Genomic DNA, 26,800 nt, shown 5'->3' on the forward strand with positions numbered 1-26,800 from the left:
CCTGACTTGAAGTAAAATTAGTCAAGCAAAAACAATGGAATGAAATATGAATTAATTAAAATATCCAGTTGAAGTAAAAAAAAATAAATTAAAAAAACCCCACTAAAAAACAGCCGGTCAGTGTATCAGTGCGGCGCTGAAAAGATTCCTGATGATTCTCTGTGAAAATATTATATATTAACATTTGAGTGTGTGTGTGTGTGTGTGTGTGTGTGTGTGTGTGTGTGTGGTGGGGGGGGGTGACTTCACCACAGGTGGTTTTCTGAAATAGAAAGATGACATCATCCTCTGACTCGCTGCTTCATGTGTATTTCTGTGTGTTTGTGTGTGAAGGACTTATTTGGACTGGAACAAAGAGTGAGAACGTTCTATATGAGAGATCCATAGGACGCTGTCAGTGTGTGTGTGTGTGTGTGTGTGTGTGTGTGTGTGTGTGTGTGAGTCAGTGTGAGTGAAACTGTTTTATGGCAGCAGGTGTGTGACAGCATGTTGCACATATGTGAAATATGCAGTTACTTCACTGTCTGTGTAATTTTGTGCCCTTGAACGTGTGTGTGTGTGTGTGTGTGTGTGTGTGTGTGTGTGTGTAGGCAAAGTTAATATGCTAATGTTGACTATGTGTCATAGAACATTTTATCTGACTGAAATAAAACTAAAAAAGTAGTTCTTGGAACAATTTTGTGACGAAACAAACTAAGATCAAATAAAAACAGAGGAAATGTTTCTGGTTTTAGTTTTTGTCAGTTTGAGCAACACAATCAGACTTTATTATGTTTTTTTATTAGACTGAACGTCTGAGTCAGTTTTCTTATGCATTTCAATACCTATTCTGATTTTCTTAAATCTTACTCCTAACAAAGCCCTTTATCTAATAGTAATCATGACTTACTCATTACTAATTAACTCAAACTAAACATTTTCAATCAATCCTAAACTAAAAAGAACATTTTGGAATCTAACTGAATCTAAAAGAAACTGGAAACAGAATAAAAAATAAGAATAATACTAAAAGACGGTTTTGTTTGCTGGATACAGTCTAGATCACGCATACATATTGTTTGTCAGACAAACAAAAAAGCTCCAAAGGTACCAACACTGTGATTAAGGTGAAGCCTACAGCAGGTAGAGAGCAGACAGTCGGCACCTGTGACCGCGCCCCTGATTTGGCTAATCAGGACTCACTGCTGGAGCCTCTGCTGGACATTAGAGGAACTGCAGGCTTATTCACATCCAAGGTGGTTTCATGTATTTTTAAAAGTCAGTATAGTAATGTGCCCCGTGGTGTTGGGTAGCATTTTATCTAATATGAACAACAAGCATATGTCAGGATTGGTATGATTAGCATTTACTGTTTATGGTTTTATTATTTTGACTTCATTTATTATTAATTTTTAAATTATTTTTGCTTTTTTGTTGCATTTTATTGATGTTTTTTACCTCTAGGCTGCAAAAAAGTGAGATGTTATATGTACTTCAGAGTTTATTGATGGTTACAGTTTGTGAGTAAAGTTTGGAGCGAATGTTTCAAGTGTCCAAAGCTGTATCTGCCGGCGCCGTCTCCACACACGGAGGTTTGCACTGACATATGGCTGCTGTGTTATCAGGTTTCTGCAGCAGAGATTCGTCTTTCACATTATCAACTGTTACTGGGTCACTTTACAAGATCTGAGCATACTCAGATGCACCCTTTCCCTCAGGTCACAGGAGCTGTGAACAGGGCCGTGCAGAGACGTTTATAGGGGCGGGTGCTCTAAGCTAAAAAGGGGCACATTGAACCAGGGTGAATAACAACAACACACATTCATCAAGAATCTAATATGGGATCGCATCATACTATATCACTGTTGTGAGGCAAAGCAAACGTAGCCTATGTTTTACCTGATGGGTACAATGTTGCTGTTGAGGGTTTCTGCTGCTCCTGCTGCTGATAGTGCTGGAGGGCAGGGCTGTGTTGATCTGAGACTGTAGACATTAAAAAGTCCATAGGAGAGATGGTAGCTGACTAAACAAGTGTCATGAGATAATAACAAAATGCAAAGATTGGTGACAGTGCTTGGAACCATAAGGCAACAAAAACTGAGAAATAAACAAGGCTCTGCCTGTGAATCACTCTTTGCCTCTCTTCCTCCTTCCATCCCCTCATCTCATCTATCACTCTCCACTTGCTGTCCATCTGAGAACAAGGCACAACTTGCTATTGCAATACACTAATATTTAATTATCCACACTTAACAACTCTTACACTTAATCTATAATAAAATGATGACAGAAAAATGTTATAGAAGCAAAACATTTCAGTTGTGCTTATTATTATTTTTATACTGGAATACCTCTCCAACAACTGGTACATGTGTTAATGTTACCTGTGCTCTTTGTAATCCAGCTGCTGAGGGATCCACTGCCTTTAGTAGCCTCACACAGCTCCTACTGTTTCTCCTCATTCCTTACCAGCCATGTCTGGACAATGTTATATTATGAGTAATAATTCAAAAATCCATATACATAAAACACACACATGCATGCACACACAGTGACATTTTAGACCTTCTTCAGAATACTGTATATACTGTGGGCACAAGTTTCCATCATGGTGCTGATCCAGAATCCTTCCCTATTATTTATTACTAGAGCTACAATAATAAAGCAATGAGGGAAAAAAGTAATAAATTTATAATAATGTATTTATGATGATTCCATTTATTTCACTATCCACTCTGTGCAGGCAGAAAGCTTATTACATTTTTAAACTGTAGAGATACAATATTTGCTGCTGTAAAATCAGCATTTTGTCTTATTTAAAATATAAATCTAATATAATCTGTTTCTTAATGTATGTTCTTTAAAATACAGCGTGTTTTATAAATATTATAATTATAATAATCCATTATTATGTGGACATGCATATTAGATCGTTTTTAGTGAAATATAAGCCCTCCAGAAAGGCAGGAAAAGCCCTGTAACTTACTTTAAAACTAAATATGTTCCCTAAAACGGTGACAGAGCTACAGACCCATGACAGCCTTACCCAGTGAGCCAGCAGCTATGACCAGCACTACTTGTGTAGTTAATAAAAGTACAGGTAAAGTTTGTCGCGCTGTTGCACACACAGCACGCTCATTTGTTTCAGTTCGTCAGTTGCAACAAGACAGCTTACCAACGTGTACGTAATAAGCTAATACTCCTGTGTGCTGCAGACTACAGTGTGCGCTGTACACCTACTTACTGGTTTTGTCGCATCAGTCTGTGTCTCTGAGGTCATTTGTGTTTCTCCTACAGCTCCGGACCGCAAAAAATGCGCTTGCTCTTTGTGAGCTCGTTCCCGGCTCGTAACCAGCGCGTTCTGCCGTCAAGGGCGATCATTGGTTAATGGTGATCATGTGACTGATGCAAGCCAGATCCTTTTATTTAGCAAAAATGTGATTAATAGTTAAATATTATTGTTGAGGGGCACAGACAGGACTCCACACGCACACACACATTTAAAAAAAAAAATAATTAAAAATTTAAAAAAAAAATTGCCTCAACACAAGGGCACTTTGGGCACCCATCAGGAAAGGGGCGGGTGCTCAAGCCCCTTCTGCCCCCCCCGCACGTGCCTGGCTGTGAATCATGGTGAGAGTGAACATTTACACCAAAATAAAGCTGCAACAGTCACACCCGAGACGCTCCCTGTGCAGCTGCTATTTTAAAAATCCTTGTGGAAGAGGTGAAAAGTTGACAGGTTTTTCTTGGGAAGGAGCAACTTTAAAATTGACTTTAAACGCAGCATGATGGAAGGACTCTCAGACTAAAAGAGACACAGAGAAGAATAAGCTCAAGGTAAAGAAAAGACAACATCCACCACATGTTTTATGATTTTAGGAACAGACTATCAAGTATGGCCTCCTCACGTCTTCTATTTGAAATCATGGAAAACAACCGCAACAATCGCAGCTTCAATTATAATTCCTGTGGGTACATAACCTTTAAGAAGTGATTTTTTCCTGTTGTTGGGATTTTATCCTCTGACGTTTATTGGAGACATCGAATAGAGTAAGTTCTCAGAGTTCGGGATAGTCTCTTTAGTGAGAAGAGACTATGTTTGCTCTCTTGACCTTTTAATTTTGTGCTTAAGAGCCTAAATAAAAGATAACTTTTTCCTTATTAATGCTGCAGCCCTTTGAACAGTCTTGAGATGTTCCTACAGACTCTGTGAATTACCCTGTTATTTAACTGTTACGAGGAAATCGTGCCTTTAACAGTCAGTTTAGTTTATAAAATATTATGAGCAATTATTAGATAAAAAGTCACTTCAATAAAAACCTTTTGTAACCTTTTTGTTATTTACAGTGCCAACCTGGCAGAAGGAAAGCCTCCTGAGGAAATGGCAGCACTTTAATTTAATTATCAAAGGTTATAACACTGTCACACTGCCCCCTGCTGGATAAACACTTTGATCCTGGTACTGCAGAGGGTAGTTACAAAAGGTACCTTTAAGAACAAGACTTAAGGGTAATCTAATTTGCAAGTATTACACAGGTGCATGTGCAGCACAGCAGACTTATACAGACATCAGCACAGATACAATTATTCTTATTATTTGATTCATTTGTTACGATGAACTCGACTTTGGTGCTGGGCCATAAACACGAGCTAAAGGACAGTCTCTCAGATTATCCAGCAGGTGCATCTCCCTCACACACACACACACACACACACACACACACACACACACACACACAGGCATCCAACATTAGATCAGTGTGATGTGTGATTAATTAGATCACATTTCCACAGCAGCAGGACCACAGGGCTGTAAATAGGTGGTAATGTGAGGCAGTAAAAGTCTGAGGGACAGACTGGGACACTGACAACAAAGTACACAAATACACACACACATGTGTGATGATACATCTGTGAGGACCATAGTGAGACACTGCAAGGACAACACAAAGAGGAATCCTGACCGAAAAATCCAGAATTTCCTCCGTCCTCAGTCCCAAGGTTTCAGTGAATACAAGGCAGACGTAGCTGTGTACTTGGAACCTCCAGCAGAAATAAAATGAAAAGGGGAAAACCTGTGAGGGAAAAGTGCCGTGCCTCTGTGATTATTCTTTGGAAGATTTTACCAAATGAGCTGTCCTGTTGAAGCGGTGTCAGGTAGACGTGACATGTGGAAAATCCATTTTCTTAGAGCAGCAGTCTGAGCACTCATGTCCAGACTTCCCTCTCCTCGGCTACCTCATCAGCTCTTCTGACAGGACACTGAAGTGTTTCTAAGCCAGTCGGAGGTAAAATCTCTCTAGTGTGCCCTAAGTCTGCCTGAGGGTCTTCTCCTGGTTGGACACACCTGTAAAAATGTAACCTAGCAAGTGTCCAGCAGGCATCCTAGTCAGGAGCCCGAACCACCGAGCTCTACTCTGAAACGGCTGATCTCTAGATGAACAAACATTCCTTTTCTGGAAATACCCTCCTACATAAAGCCAGGAGCACAGATCAGTCAGTTAGAGCCTTAACCTTCATCACAACTGTGATGAAGGTTCAAGTCTGAGCCCAAGGCTTTCAGTGGGAAAAAGGTGAAATTGGCACACCAGGTTCAGAGTGACTTGGTGCCCCAAGTGCAGGATTTCAAGTACCCTGGGTTTTTTTTCACAAGTCAGGGAAGAAGGGAGCAGCCGACTGATGGATGGATGTGTGCAGCGTCTGCAGCCGCAGTCTGCTCTGTGTTCCTACCCTCAGCTATGACCTCGAGCTGTGGGGAGGATGAGATTGTGGTTATGAGCGCCACAAATGAGATTCCTCTGTTCCTTAGAGAAAGGGTGAGGAGCTCCGTTAATCTTTCCCCTCACCTGGCAGGTTGTCGCCCTTCCTGAGGTTAGTTCTGCTCAAGATCTCTTCTTCTCTAAAGGGAGTTCTTCCTCTCCACAGCTGCCAGTGTGGTTATCTGATCCTTAATATTGCACAGTCTTGATCTTATAATAAAATGACCTTGACATAACAGTTGCTGTAAAGAGGTTCTGTATAAAAACTAAATAAATTAATACTACATTAGTATTTGTAATTCAAATGACTAAACTGTAGAGAAAAGCTTATGAAATATCTGGAGAAAAGCATAACAGAAGCAAACTATTTTATTTTTTTCATTTATTTCAATGAGAACACATCACAGCATGTGGAAAAATAACTTATTCCACATCAACTTTTGGTGTAATGAAGCATCCTGCAGCACGGGATCATTCAGAACGCTCTCATTGGCTGGCATTGTGACACTGACATCAAAACATCTGCTGATTCGTAAAATTCTGGGCTTAAATATATTTGATTAACAGCTGATGCTGATATTTAATTTATTGCTTTTATTTTTTTAAATTTAGTTTTTGTTGTTAGCTCCGAATCTTAAAGGTGAAATGGAAAAAATTTGCAAAACTGACGAAACAAATGAATGTACATGTGGTCGGCTCTATGCTAACATCAGTGAATGGATGAAAACTCCCGCCAATCATCAAAGATATTTATATTTAATACTTTGAAAAATGATCTATTCTCCGGAACCAGCCTCATTTGACTCTTTTCAGCAGTTCAGTCTGAGAGAATGAGAAGAGATTTTAAAAGAATTCCATGAAATGAATGCAGACCATGCGTTCATGGGTAAACAGCACACTCTTGTGTTCAGAGGAGGGAATGACGCGTGATTTCATCAAAGATTAAGACTCAAACCGCATCATCATCATCTCAGTTTTAAGATCCAATTTTTAAAGCAAGCAAACTGAGATATTACTGTGTTGTTCTTTGTTTGTTTGTTTATTTATTTATGAATTATTTCAGTTTCAGTTTGCTTCTGTAATCATTTATCTGACCATCAGTTCCCCATTTCTTTACTTTCTTTCCACAGTTTTACTTTCAGCAGCCAATTTGTTGTTTTCAACCAACCAGCAGTCGTACAGTTAAACCCACGCTGCATAAATTAGCCCTCCCTCCATCTCCTGAAGAGGCTTTGCCTTTGCAGGCCTCCACTGTAAATAAAGATGTCTGCTTAATGACTTTCCTGACTCCCGAACCATTTTTTTCTTTGTAAAAACTGATCTTAAGAGCTTGAAAAGAAGATAGAAACTGGACTTTTTTTTTTTTTTTTTACATTTGTGAGGCTGTTTCACGTCTCATCCAAGAGGCTTCTTCAGTTCTAAAAGGAAAAGGTGGCGAGTCCCAGGTAGTGGCCCCTGTGGAGGTGCTCGAGTTGTCACATGACCCTGAAGAACTGAAGAAGCCTATTGGATGAGAGGTGAAACACCCTCACAAACTTTGCCTTCATTTTTCAAACTCTTAAGACTACCAGTGAGAATCTTTTGAATATAATAATAATAATAATAATAATAACAATAACATGTCTTATCTGCTGTTTATTTTTCAAGCACAGAAAGTTGTAAAAAGTACCTTTCCGTGACGTCCTTTTTATTTGTCTCCAAAGCAGAAATGAAGCAATTTCACATCACATTTTTAAAATCATCTTCTACATTAATGTAATAATTGATTTATTTGCTCTCTGTTGATTTTTCCCCTGACTGCCTGTTTGTTGTTGGGTAGATTTTGGCACTTTTGATCCTTCATGAAAAAAATTGTTGTTTTTTTATTTCATTAAACATTTCGGACAAGAATCTAAACACACAAACTCCTTTTCCGATCCTTTCGTCCTTTGTTAAATTTTCCGTCATTTTTTCAGCCTTTCTTCAGAAACACGCTTGTGTTCGTTCCGGATCAGAAACATCATCATGTGCAGGAAATAGCTGCACCGCTCGCCCTCCTCTTCCTCCTCCTCCTGTCTGAATCTCCTCTGAACTCCAGTAACCTCTCTCCCTCTCCTCTGTTTTTTGGGGGAAAGGCGTGTGCGAGCGCGTCGCTGCCAAGCGGTCTGAAGCTGAGGATTCTGCTCCTCTCGCTCTCCCAGATGTTGCTCCTGCTCTCTCTCTCTCTGTCCCACACTTTGAGGCGTTGCTATGAATCAAACCAAATATTCCTCCTGACAACAGATGCATCTCCACCCTCTCGGCTCCTCTGTGCTCTCACATCAGCACAAACTGACGGCGATCAGAGAGGATGAACCGACCAACCCGCCGTCCTTTCACACACACACACACACACACACACACACACACACACACACACACACACACACACACACACACACACACACACACACACACACACTGTGCCTGTGTTTCTATTCAAATTCAACACATTCTGGAAAACTTTTTATATACTTGGATTTTGCAGTTATCCACCAAATAAACAAATAAAGATCTTTTTTTATGCAGTTTGCTTCACATTCCTCTGGTCCCTTCACCCCCGTGTCACATCACAGATGAGCGTTGCCACCAGGCGGCAGAGGAGCCCACCGTCACGGTAACACCATCCGCCCTCCGTAAACTACAATGTGTGGCCCAAATGTGCATTTGAAAAAAGTCACACTGTTGAAAGAGACGCAGGCAGGCTGGGAGTTTGTTTCTGACTTCCAGGATGAAGAAACATTTGCATGTTGACAAACAACGATTTAGCCTTCAGTAATTACTGAACACAGTCGTGACATTTGCCTGCTCTTTCATTTCTGTGACTTAGACCTATAGTTGTGTTATATGGTCCATTTGGAGATTTGTTCATTTTAAAATATCAAACCTGTGTCCCGTCCACTCTCCTCCATCCCCTCCCCACACAAAGAGTTTTCACAGTCACACTCAGAAATATCCTCCTATTTTCTTTCATTTCGTGATGATTGTGATGGATCAGTGTAGCTGCTACACACACACACACACACACACACACTTAAACTTCAAAGCGTGCGGAAATCTGGGTATTAGCTTGTGTGCCTGTGCACACCCAGACACATCTGTGTTGCAAGTGCTGGTTACATGAGCAGGTCCAACATGAAACTACAGCTTGGCGGATTGAATTTATATCTGTCTCCCTATTAACTTAATGCATCAGTGGGGAAATTACAGAAATTGATTGGTGAGCTATCGCCAATCACTTTGCCCAGCATTGATCCCTGGCTGTGCTCGTGTCATTAGCAATTCTGAGGCCCAAATGTTGGGAGTTAAAAGTGGCCCAGATTCTTTCATTTCCAATAAAATGATCAGCGTGGCTGTTCTCCCAGCTGTTACAATAAAGTTTAACATCCTGGTATCTGTGAAATAATTATTTTACAATATTTAGTTGAGTCAGAAGCTAGCAAGACTTTAGCTGGCTAGCTAAAGATGATACACTACAGTATGAACATTTCTAAAGAAGCAAACTGTACAACTTTGAATACAAACCAAGATGAAGATCTAAATACAAGTAAGATTTTGAGGGTTAGTGAAGTCATGCTAGCTGACAAACGGCGTGCTACCTGGTAGCTAGGTATGGTTTGGCTAATAAAAACACATTGGCACAGGGAAGATGGAGGATGAGGCTTAAGTTGTTCTCAATAAAAGTCATCATTATGTTGCTCTGTGGTTTTGTTTACTCACTCTGAACAAGTCCTGATTCTAAGCTCAGTGTGCTCTCAAAAATATGAGTCGGCCCAACTTGCACCCAAATACATACTGGACCACCGCAAGTAAAACTGAGCTTAAAGATGTGTTTGACCTGATCATGGATGGAGCCAATCCTAGCTAGCATAGGGCAAAAGGCAGGAGGGTACATCCAGGCCAGGCTGCCAGAGTGTCCCATTGGATAAGACAGACAACCTATCCCTGCACATCGACAGTGCTGATAATAAACTGAAGAAGCTGAGAATGACCACCCAAGAGTTTGAATGCTCGTATCTGTTCAAATAAAGAAGATAAAAACAACCAAAGCCCATTAAAAAGACGAGGGCCCCATCCAACACAGGACAGTCTTGAACCTGATCTTTATACTGATGCTGGTAGCAAGATAAACCTTTAATAACTACGTATAATCGAACTAATAACCTATAATCAAGCTTCACAAACCCCTCGGTTCTTCTTGCAACATTTTTACTTTTTGAATACTCGCTGGTTCGCATTAGGTGGTTTCAAAATACTGTACGGTTTCCTCTTTGCCATCCAGTCCACGTCTGCTCAGAGACAGAAACTGGTTACCTGAGATCCCCATATTAGGGATGTTAAAGTGAATGTTTAAAGCAGGCTGCAGCCCAGGGTTTGGCTCACAGGGATTATTTGTGTATGCAGTGACCTAATTGCTTGAAACTTCAGCTATGTTTTGATATCAGGCTCCATTAATGTAATAGTCTACATATGACAGAACATAAGGAAAGGCCAGAAAGGTCTCGTTTAATAACCTTTGCGAGAATAAACACACATGTTTGTGCTGAAAAAAGCAAGCAGTCCTTCAGCTGACTGCGCACTCATTCCTTCACTCTTTATGCATTCACCTCCCCTCTCTCGTTCATTCTCCAGATCTGTGTCAGATCCCCAAATTGTTTAAGGAGAGATCCGCAGCCCATAAATCCATGAGTCAGCCGCAGTCCAACTGCTCTTATGTAACATTCCCATAATGCAACAGTGCCTGGTCCCTCAGTCTGCTGCCTTGAATCCCAGCACGCCCCGATGTAACAAAAAGGAGAACAAATCTGATCTGTCATCAGACATAAACACAACATGTCTGTTTACTACAGCTGATGTCTCCAGCGTGGGCCGGAGGCTCACACGAGAGCTCCCAGCAGCTTTGTGTTTCACCATCAGGTGCAGAGAGGCCCGAGCGAATGAACGTCTGAGGTCCAGAAGCCATAAAAAACTTGGTGCTGACGCAAAACACATCTGCTGTTACAGCAACCCTCAGCGCCTGGTGCTGAACAGACTCTGAGCTCGGAAAACAAACAGAGCTCGAGCCGACGGCGGGACTCGACCAATTTTAGAAAAGCTGGTGCCTGAAAGCTGCTTTCGGTTCCTCTACAAAAACAAACTGCTTGTCCAAAAAGTCCATTTTTACACAGCAGCTGAAAACTTCTGTGTGATGAGTGAGGCTCAACAGAAAGTTCTCCACTTCATGTTCACGTGTTTCTCAGGGTTTTCTGTTGTCACAGGTAAGTCAAAGATGGGGACACAATATTAGGAACCACTGCCAGTGAAAGTCAATACAATTCCAAAGTATTACTTTTATTACATTCAGATTTATAACACCTCGAGCATCATTGTTCTCCTTTAGCAGGTTGTAGTTGTTGCTGAGAAGGTTGAAAATCTTTGAAACCTCAAACACATCTTTAGTTAGTCACATAGAAAGACTGCAGACTTCTGGGGCTTTTCAACCGGCCTTAGCCCATGTGGCCCAAAAAAGCTATGTGTGCCCGCCACCCACAGGAGGGGTTGTACGGGTTCAGCGCTCTTTGAATCAGTCAGAGATGGAGGTCCTCGAGGCCAAGCAGGTGACCCTGAATCCTCCCTTCGTTACCCTGCAGTAGGTCTGGGTGTGTGTTACAGTCAGCTGCAGCATTTCAAGCTGACATTTCACCAAATAAAGATGTTAACCAACTAAAAAAAGGATGATACAGAAGATGTGATTGGTTGGCGCTATATCCACTGAAACTTAGTGTACACTTAAACCTATATTAACCTATAAATACAAGACAAAAATACACACTGTGGCACTCGGCTTGTCCCCTAAATTGCAACTGGCACTGCGAGGTACCAGCAAAAGCAGCACATTGTCACCACTAACCATATATTTCAGCTCTGCTTCGTTTGATACAAGCCTCAGTTGTCTGACTTTATATTGGCCTTGGAATAAAAGTGAATGCAAAAGAGCAGAGCTTGCATTATGAGAATATCTGATCTAAAAATGTGTTCAAGGCTTTTCCAGGACCTGCAGAGACACTGGAGCTGTTTTTAGGAAACCAGACGGAGAGTTCAGATGATCTCAAGCTTACAGAGAAAACCACACACACACACACACACACACACACACACACACACACACACACACACACACACACACACACACACACACACACACACACACACAGATTTGTGAGGAGCTGTTCAGTTTCTTTATGTTCAGTGAGAGTTGGCCTGCAGCCCAGATCCAGTTTCTCTAATTATGGACAGAAGTTAAATTGTGGCGGTGACGCAGAGTCTGCAGCTCCACACAGTCAACGCAGGAGGAATCACAGCTCCTTACTTCCCTTCAGCTTCCTTTCAAAACAACACATGTATACAACACATTTAGAATTATCATCCGAGACACAGATGCACAGTGCTCACAGTGTACCAATTATTTTCTGGCCACTTGTTTGATGTCCATAAATAAATCTCACAGAAAACAGAAATTCTGATAATAAGAAAATCCGAATGAGCAAAACTTGGCAACTGTGGGGAGAAAGAACTCACTGGCACTTCCAAAAGAACCAGGATCAGGAAAGAACCGCCAGCGACATCAACCGGTCAGAGAGACAGAGGAAAGAGAAGAGAGAAAAGCAGACAAACAGGACCAAACAAAGTGTGGGAGAGAGTAGGCAACAGGTTTTATATATCACAAAGAAAATGCCTTTAAAAATGTTTGAAACCCAAAAATGATACAGCAAAACGAGGAAATCTTTTCTTTCTCGTTAACAGATTTCTGTTTCTACCAAGCAAAAGGACAACAAGCACGTCCCTCCCACCTGCTGATGAAATATCAGATGGAGATTTTTTGACATAAGTCACAATTCTGAGATGATCACTTTATGTTATATAAATTAAATTCTTGGTTTCTTAACTTTAAGCAATGTGATTTTAAAAAATTAATCAATGTTTTTATTTATGTACTAATTATTTGTATTTACATATTTTCTATTCTTACTTTTTTGATTGGACCTTTTTTGCAGGTATTCATTGATTCTTGTTGCGTTTATATTTGCTTGAATTACTTAAATTCACATAGATTGTGAAAGTTTCAGCACCAACGTGTGTTTATTCTTACAAAGGTTCTTTCGTTCTCTCTTCTAAAGCTGCTGTTGCCCACTGTTTGCCGTTATTTCCTCCTCTCTCTAGCTCTTTCTCTCCCCTGTGTGTGTGTGTGTGTGTGTGAGAGAGAGAGAGAGAGAGTGAGAGAGAGAGCGAGAGTGAGAGAGAGAGAGAGAGAGAGAGAGAAGCTGTGCTCTCCAGGCGCCTCCTCCTCCTTCTCCAAACATGGCGCCGGCCCGCAGCTGTGCTGCCTCCCCGTCAGACGACGCAGAGAGGGAGAGAAAGAGAGGAAGAAGCGGGTAGAAACTCGCCCCAAACTTTAGGAAAAAAACCTTCATTTAAAACCAAGACTGCGTCGTGCTTTTTAAAGTACATCGGAGACTTTACGCGCCGCTTTTGGAGACGTTTACGCGTCAGGCTGTGCGCGTAACGGAGAGCCCACCTGTCCGACGAAGGTAGATTTCACTCCGTTTCTCGTAGGATGTGAATCTTCCTGATTTTTGTGAAATAACGGAGCAGAGCGAGCAGGCAGCCGGGGGACTCGGGGTCAGAGCTGGCTCTGGTTAAAACATGTGCAGCCCTGTGATCAACAGCAACACAGAGGCTGTAGAGGAGTGAGTCTTTCCAGGGGACGGGGACAAAACGCAAAACAACTTTTCCACTCTTCCACACTCAGAGGATGGATGGAGAACATTCTGCGCTGTCAGGAGTTGAGAGGGAGAGAGAGAGGCTTCCACCAATTTACAACAGCTCCCCTCCTGCTGTAAGAAACCCGCCTTTTGTCTTCATTTATTCCACAACAGAGCGATCCCCGTCGTCCCTTTCTGTTTGTTGTACAGAAAACATGTTTCACGTGCTACTGGTTGCTCTGGTGATAATCAGGCATATTTAAAAAGTTATAAAAATAATAAGCAATGTTTGAAAATTACAGGTAGAAATGTTAGAAATCATTATCCCGTTTGAAAAAGACAATATATGAATTCAGGTTAAGGTTTTTCATGCATGTGCTTTAAAAAGACAAACCAATGACAGATTTTTAGGAAGAATTCATCTTTGCAACTGGTGCAGGTTAAGGAACAGCAGCTGGTGCTGTGTGTCCATACTGTTACATTCAGAACTGATTGTTTGAGTTTTACTGTGTAATAATAGATATCAGGCGTTTTCTGTATTTATCATTGTGCATTTATTGTACAGGCAGCTTTGCATTCACACAGAATTTTGTAAGAAATAATAGTAAAAAACGTTATGCAACACAAACCACCATAATTAGAGCATAGGATTTTACTGCAGGTCATCACTGCATGAGTCTCTCAGCATGCATCTTTTTTAATACAGATTCACGTTCCACTTGATCTAAAATCATTTTGTAATAAGACAAAAATCTTCTACTTCAGGAATCAGGTACATGGATTTGAACCTGTGTAAAGTCACCTAAACTTACTGAACAGAGAGAAAGGTGACATTTAACTAAAAAAAGAAAGACTGCACTTTTGTTGCTTTTTGGAAAAAGTGATGCCCCTGCCTTACATAATGACGCCTGACTCCAGCTCTCCAGCAGTGATGTAATCATTCGAACACAGAGCAGCGAGCCGGGCGCTCGCCTCGCCTGTTGGGCTTTTCACCGGCGTTGTTTTCGGTTTGGTTCTCTGTGTCACTTTGGAGCAGACTGGCGGGCTCGCTGGCTGCTCGGTTGATGTCATCTACATTGTGTCAGGGAGCAGGAATGTGCAGATCAGAAGGTTTGGGGCTAATAAACAGTCTGTCACTGCTGAGACCCGCTCTGTCTGGAAATGCCATAAAGTGGCCGCATGCGCTTTTTCTCTCCGGGGCTTTGGCCGGACTGATTCTGATTCTTCTTCAGAAGTTTTCTGGCTGCTCAGGCTCAGTGCGAGCTGAAAAGATTCAGGCTTCAAGTTTGGAGAAAAAGCTCCTGGAGACAGTGGCTGCCATTGTTTTACCGACCAGTAAAAATAGACCAATTGAAGGCAGCTGGTGCTCCCTGTTTGTTTTACCTGATCCAGAATTCTTGTTTCTGAGAGTTGCCCGAGGATGAGAAAACATGTTATTATCTGGAAGACTTTTTCCAGACCTCCAAGAGTTTGATGAGCTGATGGTCTGGTTACTTAAGATTAAGTCAAATAAAACTTGACTCAGCAGATTCATGGCAAACATTTTTTTGGTTTCAAGTTTTGATTGTTGGGTTCTGCTGTTTTTCTCTGCTGTTCTAAATAGAAAGTATTTAAATTGTGGGTTATTGCATATAAAATCAGCCAAATCTGAAATAAAGCTGGTTTAAAGGTTTTAATTCCTTGACTAAATAGAAACTCGACCTTTACATGTGGCAAGTGTTAGGATATGACTGTGTCATAAAATAATTTTGACACAGAAGAAATCACACACAGCAGATGAGCCTTGTGTTAATTGTTATATTGAGATTGAAATAAAAATAGAGTTTAGCACTGTGAACTCACAGGTGGACACTCCTGTTCTCCCGTGTAGGTTTGTCCTGGAGCTGGCTTAGTTCTCGGCTCAGGGAATTCTTAAACGCGTTGCTTCCAGGTTTAAAAAAAATCTTTGGTAGACTTCTGTTTATATGGTTCCACTCCACCACAAACTTTCACAGTAGCATCTCAGTATCCCAGCATGTAGCCACATGGGTATATTTTAGCATTTTCATCATCCATGCTGGACAGTCCCCCTTTGTCTTAGTTTGGCAGTTCAGTCGCCGGTAAGCAGCTAGCCCTGGCACTTTACACTTTCATGTTTTCCCTGTTGACCATTGCCATGGCAACATGTTTCAAGTACCTGCTGATTAGCCTATTGAGAAAAGCCTTGAAGCATAAATTAAGTGGCACAAGCTGAGCACGATTTGATTTGGAGATTACTTTCTGAGAATGCCTTTGACAGACCTTGTTCTGTAATTGGCTCGCGTTCATCTAATCCATCCATGATAATCCATAACCAGTGAATTTAGTTTAAATGAATTATGTGCAGATTTGAAGATGAGATCCGCAGTTTCTCTGCAGGAGAAAATAACTCCAAATATCTGAATGTTTATCAGACAGAAATGCTTTTTTCTACAGATTGCCTGGGTGACATTCGTGTTTATCCACAGCAAACAGCCAGCGTGCTAACTGAATCTTAGCTGACAGCTCGCTAGAAATTGAAAGAGAAGCAGTGCTTCAGTGAGTGTGTCTGTGTTTGTGTTCATCTCAGCTTTAGACTAAACTCAGAACTCCACAGAAACTCTTGGTCTTCCCCTAGTTTCCCTTTATTCCCCTGTCCAGGGTGACATCAGGGCTTTCCTTTGACTTTGAACACTACATGCCGGCTCTGAGATGAGCTTCTGATTACTGTGAAGTGCGTCTTAAAGAAAGAGCTCAACTTCATTTGCTTTACCACTGTGGACAGCACGTCCTCAGTATAAGCAGGACTGATCGTCAGAGCATGTGACGCTGGTGCAACCTGCAGTGTTTTCACCTCACTTTTTGGTATAAGCTCAGCTTGCTTCACATCCCCAGCAAGGTGGTACTAAATAACGAGGCTCCCGGGAGCTGTGCACAATTACTAAACCAAAAAAAAAGAGCCAGCTCAGTTGGCACTGGGCTACTCTGTCAGTGGTTTGGGGACTTTTTCTTCAGCCCCAGATATTGGCGCTTGGTGAAAAATACTAATGGGACTAATGCTTGCCTTATTTTGCCATGACCGGTCTCCAAACCGATGCCAGACTTGTGGTGATGATACTGATGATGATGCACCAGAATGAGCTCACTGATTCTGTGAGCCATCTCAGATAAATGTTGGCCGTATTGCTGCTCATTGGAGCTGATTTTAGCCTAAATCAACCCAAACCAGCTGACTTGAACACAAGTTTAAATCTGGGATCCAGAGTCAGACTCACATCTGGTCCTCTGCTTCCAAAACTCAGCCAGATCTGGTATCATTAAGCCGTACTTACTCAAACTTGATGAGGAATAATGTCTGTGTATTTGGAAACCATTTTTAACAGACTGTTGAGTCTTTCTGTTCAGGAAGCAGACTGTACATCAGCTGCAGGTCAATCTGCTGGAGGAGATCGTGAACTGAAGCATCTATAGCTGGTGTAAAGACAGTGCTTCATGTTTATATGCAGTACAGCAGCTGAGCAGCTGACAGAGGAGAGGCTGAGCAGAGTGTGTGAGAGACAGTCAGATGCTGAGCTCTTCATGGCGTGGTTTCTCTCTGGATGACAGCATTTCCTCTCAGACTAAATGACTGAGCAGAGCCGGACACGACGGAAATCACAAGACTGCTGCTAAAGCCGTTTAATTATTGTCAGATGTGAAGCGGGACCTAGTTATCGAGAAAACTTGAGCAGGAATCATTTGTTGACAGCCTCATTTCCTTGATCGAGTTGTTTATGCTGCACGCTTTCCCGGACATCACCTGTCAATCAGCTGGCGCGGGCGGGTCTGTGGCGATGATGAAAGAGTGAGTGATGTGGCTTCACTGGAAGAGGACTGTAATTATACACACATCACTTCTAAGGGAGTGATGCAGGAAAGCAGCTCTGCATGAAGAGAACGAAGAAGTTTACAGCGGCGCTTCAGTCTCTGTGAGGTCTTCAACACCGTGGCAGCATGTTGATATTTAGCATCTTAGTTTGGCCTTTTAGTGCACTAATTAGCACCATTTATAAAGTACAGCAAACTGATGTCAGTGTCATTAATTTCATGAACATTTATCAACAAAAATGTTCGTAATGGAAACCAGCTGAGCTGATAAATGATAATAAATCCAAGTAAAAAATGTATAAAATATCTCAACAGTGTTGTTGTTCTACAGGTCACAGTTATGGGATGGTAATATGACAGTTCCAAATCAAACATGTTAGTTCAGACATCAACGTCAAGCTCAGCCACAATCCCAGCTCCTGAGATTTACTGGGATTGTGGCTGATCTTGACAGTGCCAACCCACATCAGCTGATGGCTCAGCTGATACCGTTCTACATATCACAAACTGCATGTCGGCTGTGTTACTTAAGCTGCTTTAGCCTGCCCACAGTTCTTGCCCATCTGCCGGCTGCTTTGCAGCCCACCTCCACCCTTAGCTTACTTAAGATCGTTTTTGATTTTGGGCACAAAAGCAGTGATGAGCAGTCAGGCTTGCAGCATTATATCTGTTTCCACTGTGGCCACAACATTTTTCTCTCGGGTGCTCTTTTTGGCTCACCCCTGTTTTATTGGGGTTTGCTGCTAATTAAAGGGGAAAATAGGTCTAAATGAACCTTGCAAACGATTTAAGGAAATGCATATCAGTATCTGTTTTTAAAAACTTTTAAAACCAGATTGTCCTCTCAAGATAGATAAGATAGAGTCCTTACAATATTCTAGAGAGAACCCAACAATAAGAAGATCCCTTGGAGACGACGGGGAGGAAGAACTTCCTTTTACGAGGAAGAAATCTCCAGGAGAGATCTGCTGTGATTATTTGGATGTTAAATACTGGTTTTGTTGTCAAATAGCTGTATGAGTCTGAATGTAAATTTGCAAAAAAATGCAAAATAAAAACACTCAATACTGAGGAAACATGTATATCCTGACTTTTGTGGAAATGCCTTCAACAGCTGTAATTAAAACACCAAATGCCGGGTTCACAAAGTCTCAAGAAGAAAAGCCAATGTCTTGATGCATTCTCAATCATCCAGGAAAGTAAATCTCCAAAAGTCGATTCTGTTCATCTGGACGTAGCGTTTTTGTGGGAGAAACCAGCTGGTTTCAGTCATTATGCAAATGTACTGTTTATAAGTTTGGGGAAACCTGCAGTCAGCTGAGACTTTACCATCGACATGCTAAAATCTCAAGAGGAGCAGATCCGACAGAGACTGACTATGCTTTTAGATGAGAATACTCTTAAAAAGGTGTTTGACTTCACTGAGAAGGCTCGTCTAGCACAGCACAAGAAGTCTAAGACCAGGCAACAAAGGAAGTTTGACTTACTTGTTGTACGTCAGAAACCACCGCAAAATACGGAGAGTGTCCTCAGTGGCCAGAAGAGACAAGGATGCGACATGGAGGATGTGGACAAGTGGGTGAAGAATTTGTCTGACAGACAGCTCACCCAAACAGAGAAAAACATCCTTGCTAAAGGGCTGAATTTTGCTGTCACACCGAGACAAATCCCTCTAGTGGAGCTGATCACAGCCACAGAATCAGCGATTCGTAACAACAATATTGCAGAAGTGGAAGCAGAGCAACTACGGACGAAGGTTTCGGCCTGTCTCAGCAATGCAAAGCCCCCAGCATCCAACATCACCATGGAGGAGAGGAAGGCACTCACATCACTTAGTGATGACAACAACATTATCATCCTTCCGGCAGACAAGGGTGGGTGCACAGTATTGCTAAATCAGAAAGACTATCATGAGAAAATTTTGTCACTACTCAGTGATGAAAATACTTATGAGCCCCTGAAACGAGACCCTGGAAGTGGCTACAGGAAGAGGGTCATAGACTGTCTGAAGTAGTTAGAACAAGACAAGGCTATCGACCGGACCTCATACCACAGGCTGTACCCAGGGGAGTCTACACCAAGTCTGTATGGTTTACCGAAAATACATAAGCAGGGTGCACCTTTAAGACCGAATGTCTGCATGATCAACTCGGTCACCTATAACATCTCCAAGTTTCTGGCTTCGATCCTCAACCCGCTGGTGGGCAGCTCTGAACATGAAACCACCATGGTCTCATACGACGTTACATCTCTCTTCACTTGCATCCCAGTCACGGAAGCATTGGAGGTAGTCCGTAAGAGTTTACAGGATGACCCCAACCTCAGCAACAGGACCACTCTCAGCATCGACCAAGTGTGTTTGCTTTTGGAACTGTGTCTTCATTCCACCTACTTCACATACAAGGATCAGTTCTACAGGCAGAAACATGGGTGTGCCATGGGTTCCCCAGTTTCACCCATCGTGGCCAATTTGTACATGGAAGAAGTGGAAAAGAGGGATGTGGCAGGGCGAGGCCTGCGGTGCCGTGCAGGGAAGGCGGACGCACCTGCACGGCATCAGCAATCACGCCCCGCCGACTTAAATATTGTACTGGGTCCTGTGGTTGGGGTTGTTGTGGTTGTTATGTTGAGCTAGCAGCGGGAGAGCTGCAGCTCTGTGTGTATTGTGGACAGCAACCCTCAAAGTATTAATAAAAATGATCAAAATGCCCCTGGGTCTGCTGTGTATGTTTACAAGGGCTTTGCTATCCTACCCTGGAACACCACCAAGCCATTGGTTCAGATATGTGGATGACACCTGGGTGAAAATCAAATCCCCTGACGTACCACAATTCACGGATCACATTAATTCGGTGGACCGACACATCAAATTCACCAGGGAGGATATGAAAAGTGGCAGGTTAGCCTTCTTAGACTGTGAGATTTCCATCAGTAATGGGGGACATCTAAAAGCTGACGTGTACCGTAAACCTACGCATACGGATCAGTATCTAAGGTTTGACTCTCATCATCCACTGGAGCACAAACTGGGTGTCATCAGGACGCTACAACACAGAGCGAACACCATCCCCACTGACACAGCGGCCAGGGAGGCAGAAGAACAGCACATCAAGAAGGCCCTGAGTAAATGTGGTTATCCCAGCTGGACTTTTGTCAAAGCTGGGAAGGCACCTAAAGAAAGCTCCAGCCAATCCAGGAGAGAAGAAGGACAACTGCTGCCCAGGCGAAAACCTGTAGTGATCCCATATGTGTCAGGAGTATCGGAGCAGTTGAGACGCATTTTTCTAAACACCGGGTCTCTGTGGCTTTTAAACCCCAAAACACGCTGCGCCAAAAACTGGTCCACCCAAGGATCGGGTCCCCGACACAAACAGAGTAACATAGTGTACGCTGTTAAGTGCCAGGAGGATTGCCAGGATTTATACATCGGGGAAACCAAACAACCTCTAGCGAAGCGGATGGCACAACACAGGAGAGCAACCTCATCAGGCCAGGCCTCTTTCAACGATGAGGATGTACACATCCTGGACAGGGAGGAACGCTGGTTTGAGCGCGGAGTCAAGGAGGCCATTTATGTGAAAAGGGAAAGACCATCTCTGAATGGAGGAGGGGGCCTAAGGGTACATCTGTCACCATCTTACAACGCTGTGATTGCAGCCATTCCCCAACTCTCTGTGAATGGGACTCATGGTCATTGATCAGTGTTCTTTGATCAGTGGGTTTTGGTCAGTGATTGTTGATCAATGGTCATGGGAATTTGCATAATTAAGATTAAGGAACTGACCTCACAGCCCATTGTTCCTTCAGTGGGCTGGTTTCAGTCATTATGCAAATGTACTGTTTATAAGGTTTGGGGAAACCTGCAGTCAGCTGAGACTGAAGAAGTCACTTGGATGAGTGACGAAACGTTTCTCCCACAAAATGCTACGTCCAGATGAACAGATTCAACTTTTGGAGAAGAAAAGCCAACGAGTTAGAAAGCTGTCCATTAAACGCTTTCTGCTGAATTTCTCAACCTGCGGCGATTTAACAAACTCAGTTGGAGCAACTGCTTTACTGCCTGCACTGAGTGAAATTTAAATTCACTTTAATTTGAAGTAATGAGAATCTTCTTCGACATGTAATGTGATTTACTGAATGATTTCAGTGTCTGCTTTTGTATTCCTGCATTAATTCTTGGTTTTCAAAAACTGTTTGATCTGATTTGAATGAAAAACCTGTTGCATCTCATTAACACTGTGGAACGTCTGTGCTGAGAGATGAGATGAAAGGGCACATGTCGGCTCGTGTGTGTGTGTGTGTGTGTGTGTGTGTGTGTGTGTGTGTGTGTGTATCTGTTGTACTAATTGTCCTCTATGTGACATGTGACACATAAGACTGCACATAAACAAATGAGCCACAACATTAAAAGGAATGCTAAGTGAATTACCTTGTTACAATGCAATCTCAATGAAGAAGACCTCCTAACTTTGAGCCTGTTCAAATGGACTAGTTATAACAATTTCAACCACTATCCAGTTGTGATGAAAGGGGAAACTATCCATAGAGACCATAGAGCATTTTTCTGTGTGTAAGACTGTAAACGTGTGTATTTCTACTGTAAAGTTGGGTATTTTGTACGTTGGGGTCTATTTGGACTGACATTGGAAGCAGCCTCAAGTGGACGTTAGAGGAACTGCAGCTACTGGCACTCCCACTTTGGCTTCGTTTTTCAGCCTGGAGGTTTCTGCATGAACAAAAGCAAAACCCAATGCATTAAAGGCCTCACCCACAGCCCACAGGACTGTAAGCTGCCTCAGTAGCACAAGAGAGACATACACAAAATGAGACAGGTGGTTTTAATAATGTGGCTGATCGTCTATGCCATCATCATAATCCTTTTTTCTGAAAATGTAGCATGTAACTGACTGTTTTTCTGTTCTTTATAGTGCTTTAGAGAAAACAAGACAATAACATGGAAAAACAACTGTGTGTGTGTGTGTGTGTGTGTGTGTGTGTGTGTGTGTGTGTGTGGGCTGTCGTCAGGGCTAAAATTCTGTTCACAACATCCCTCAAGGTCTCATTTCTTTTGAAACTGATTCATTTTGAATGGATGATTAACTGTCTTCCCGTTCCATCCCCTGAACACAACACTGCTGGTGCTGCTGTGTGTGTGTGTGTGTGTGTGTGTGTGTGTGTGTCCATTGAGAGAGAGCGTGGTGTGTTTGCGGCTGTCATGAGCGGCTGCTGTGCATCTGTTGAACTCCCCACCTCCTCTTCCTTCCACCTCTCAAGCCTCCTCTACGATCTGTTCTCTCCATCTGTTCTTTCATTTCCATTTCTTCACTGACTTCCTGTCTCATATCCTCCTTCATTTTCCCCCACTTTCTCCCATCTTTTCTGCATTACTTCACTTTCCCTCATTTATCCTTCTTTCCTGCTCTCTCTTTTCAACGTGCTTTCTCGTCCCTCTTCTCATCTTGTTACAGCATTCTTCTGATTGCACTTGTGGTTCGCAGACACCCAAAACTCATGAAATACCAAAGGATTATAAGTGTGATTCATCACAGAGAAGACTGAGTGAATATTAAGTTCATTCATTCGGTTCAGGTCATGTTGTCATTGTCTGTTCATGCAGCTGAAAACCTGATTTCATTTAGAGGTTTTGACTCTAGAGAAAAGAAAGAGCTAGAACACCACTAAGTGGTGGTTCCTTGGTGTTATGGGTGAAATCTAGGCTTAAAATGTTCGCAATCGAGTTGAAGTCCTAACCTGGATCGTCTAGAAGAGAGAGAAAAAAGGAGAGAAGACGGAGGTTGTGTCTGGTTTCAAAGGCCTCTTTAGTTCTGTTTTAGTTTGTATGTGATTGGATCTCGGAAAATAAACAGAGCTGGTTTTCCATAAAGGTTTGGAGTAAAAGGTTTGTGTGTGTGGCTGAAGTCATGTCCGGTAGTCTCTCACTAAAGCTGGCATCTCAACTTTGATTCTCCACGTTTCTCTCACAGTAGACTGGTGACGTTGATGATGGAGTTACAGACTGAAGCGTTTGAGACTTGAGGACTTTGCAGTGGTTCAAAACAGATAAAACAAAGGAGGAGATAACTGGTCTGTTGTGTGTACATGCAAAAAAAAACCTCTCTCCACTCGTCTTCATGATCATGTTTTTGTGTGGTAGGGTTTTGGGAGAGGAGCGAAGCAGCCTTTTCCATCTCTGGGCACCTTCATCTCCACGCTCAGCCAGAGGAGGGACATGGCTGGACGTGGACTGGCTGGTGGCATCATGGGCAACTTGACCGGTAACCCCGGACTCAGACACGGTGAGTTCAGATAGGACTTATTATTATTTCAGCAAACAGAGTGGTTTTGCCTTTTTTCTGTCTTTCTCTCTGTCGTCCATTCTGTGTTCGTGCATTTAGTCCAAGACCAGATTAGAGCTTTGGCTTTCAGGAAATGACACCGGACTCGAGCTAGCATTCATAAAACATTATGAGTAAAAATAAAACATAATTTAAAAAACAGTTAAAAAAAACTCCATCCATCCATCTTCTTCCTCTTATCAGGGTCGGGTCGCGTGGCAGCAGCCTAAGCAGAGAAGCCCAGACCTGCCTTTTCATGGTAGAGAGGTTTGTGTGTCGCAGGGATCCCAGGGGCTTTGTTGTCTGGGGGCTTTTGCCACCTGGTAGGGTCTCCCATGGCAAATTGGTCCTGGGTGAGGGACCAGACAAAGAGCGATTCAGAAGACCCCTATGAGTAGAACACCAAGGGAACAGTTCACCCTGCCCGGGATAGGGTTACCGGGGCCCCGCCCTGGAGCCAGGCCCGGGAAGGGTGCCGAGCGCAAGCGTCTGGTGGCTGGGCCATAGTCCATAGGGCCCGGCCGGGCACAGCCCAAAAAGGGGACATGGGCCCATCAGCAGCCAGGCGCGAATTAAAAACTGTTTTGACAAAATCTGCCTGCTGAAAGAACCTAACTGGAGAAACACTGCTCTGTAAACCCAAATGCTAAAAGGATTTTAATAGGAGAATTATTTGGAGTTACTTGTTCCATTCTCCCTTTTTTACATTGATTTTTTTTTTTTTTTACATTATTTTTAGCCAGACTTTAAAAAAAAACATGTAATGTGCATCTATGTTACTGCACTAATGCTGAAGCGTACCAGTGTTTGCTGCATTAGACTGTTGAGCTGTCATTGGGAAAAAGGCTGCGTACTTCCCAGACAGGACGTCAGTCCATCACACAGACACACACCCATTCACACTGCACCACTGTCCCACTGACACTGTGAAAACTGATTCATATTAATGAAAAATATTTGAACTGACATAATAAGAACTTTACCATAGACATCATACAGAGATCAGGAGATATGACACTCAAACCCAAACAATGAAGACGGTGTGATGTTGTGAAACTGTGTGTATGCACAGTATAATGCTGCTGCTGCTACAAATGGAATAAAGCTTTTAAAACCTGAGGTGCCAAACCTCTGAAGTATTGGCACTGAAATGAAAGGTTTGGCTTTCTGCTGGCATATTTAGATAGGATTAAGTTTTGAGACTTGCTTCCAGAAGCACTTTAAATATTTGATTACGTGCAATATGCACTTTACTGCAAAAAACATTGAAACTCGTAAAGCTTTTGATGTTTAGGTTCTTCACCATAAAAGCAATTGTGAGGCTTCTCTGTGGTTTTAAATGTGTAGATGGAAACACTTTGCCTTTAGCATCTTTAGTCAAATTGAAATCGTGCCTTTTTCACTTCTACTTGTGCAACAAGCTTTGCTCCGACTTCCTGTCGTCTGAATCGGTACTGCTTCATTCCAAAGCAGTAAAGCTGCTCAGTGTTTTGTAATATTGTTCGCTGCCTCTTTGTTCTCTTGGAAGCACCGATCCCCATCCTCATCTGCGATGTAATGATGTGTTACTTCCTCTGTTTACAGTGTGCTTGATGTATGCACTCACACTCTGTTTATGCTGCCTGCAAATGATGACATCGCTACTCTGAAATGAAAAGCTTTGAAAAGGAAGAAGAAGAGAAAAAGCTGTTTGCGGCTGTGGATTTTAACATCCCGCAGTGTGAGAAGATCAGACGCCTTCACTAATAACGAGACAGTTGCAGACATTTTTAAGGGGTGATTCAGATCTCAGCTGACTCACAGTTGAAGCTCAAGTCACTTAGACTCAAGAGCTGGAAGCAAGTAATAATTACAAATGGTTTGTTCTCCTGCACGTGAAGCGTTTTTGGACAAGTGGCATAAAAATGTGTTTAGATAAGCTTTTTAGTTTCTCTTATTAAATTAGGACTGCAGTTATCAGATTGCGAGCTTTTCTGCACTGCTTTAATTATTTATTCATCATGAGTGTTTTGACGGTACAGGGGATGCTGCTTCCTGTTAAAGGCGAGGTTGTTTCTAAGTGCCGCGTGAGAACAGAGACCCGGCGGAGCACTCACCAGCCCGCTTTGTCACCACGGCTACTGATGCCAGAATAATTATACAAACCTCCGCCCCAAATGAAAACCATATGAAAGTGAAAACCATCAAGACACACACATGAGATATTGTTGCATTCCTCGGGTCCGTTACAGTCGGCCGGCCTGCTGGATAATCACCACAATTTGCTACTTCATCTGTAACGTGTTACGGGTTTTAGTAGAGAATCGTCAAAATAAAAGTGGAGTTTGGTCTCAGAAGGAACACTGTTGCACAGCAGCATGAAATGACTCAATGCAGTAAATATATAAAATGGCTAAATTGGTTGTACGAAGTGCAGAAGTCTTGAACCACCACTATTTTCTTGGTATGTACTTCCGGTGAGCTTTCTCGTCATTTTTAAAAGTGGTCTTGAGTAGCAGTTCTCGAGGCTTCTGCAGGTCTTTCAAAGTCCTTCTTTGGTCCTTCTTTGGCTTTTGCACACATTTTCAGTCCCGGCATGGCACGTGATCATTTTCAGAGAAGTGTCTGTTGAACCAATTAGATATAAAATGGTAGCTAACTAAAGGGATGAACCAGTGTTGTGTCTACACTTAACAGACAATATAGCAAAAAAAAAAAAAAAAAAACCCCACAAATTTTAAATCAAATCTTTAGGAACTGTTTTACTTGTAGCCTCTGGCAAAAATACATCATGTGTTCCTATTTGTTTTGCTGAAAATATGAAAAATGTCAAAGATATCACAGTGTGACTGAAACAACATTTTTGCACCAATGCGGTGATTTCCAAAGAACTTTAGCTGCCATGTCTCAGAATCCTTAAAAAGGTTGTGGAAACTATATACACGGAAGACCAGTGAAGAAGTATACATATCCACTGGTGTTTGACTGCAGTAGTTTTTAGCGCTTGACTTCATTTTTTCAGCCCCAAAGGTTGCCACTTGATTTATGACCAAGTTAAACAGAATAAACAAAATGCATAATTATAATGAACAATAGTCATGTAGCCACGTGCTCACATATA

General features: G+C 42.3%; 1 protein-coding gene across 1 annotated transcript in view; it reads left to right on the forward strand.

Moving 5' to 3' along the window:
- Window positions 1-13,109: 13,109 nt before the first annotated feature.
- The window catches only part of hectd2 (HECT domain containing 2), a 61,167-nt gene continuing 47,476 nt past the window's right edge, over window positions 13,110-26,800 (forward strand). The window contains exons 1-2 of the mRNA XM_031754261.2: window positions 13,110-13,635; window positions 23,520-23,661. Of these exons, the coding sequence (XP_031610121.2) occupies window positions 13,552-13,635; window positions 23,520-23,661 (226 nt within the window). The 5' untranslated portion in view covers window positions 13,110-13,551. The remainder of the gene's footprint in view (window positions 13,636-23,519; window positions 23,662-26,800) is intronic.

This window comes from Oreochromis aureus, linkage group 13, assembly GCF_013358895.1.
Source record: "Oreochromis aureus strain Israel breed Guangdong linkage group 13, ZZ_aureus, whole genome shotgun sequence".
NCBI classification, from domain to species: Eukaryota; Metazoa; Chordata; class Actinopteri; order Cichliformes; family Cichlidae; genus Oreochromis; species Oreochromis aureus.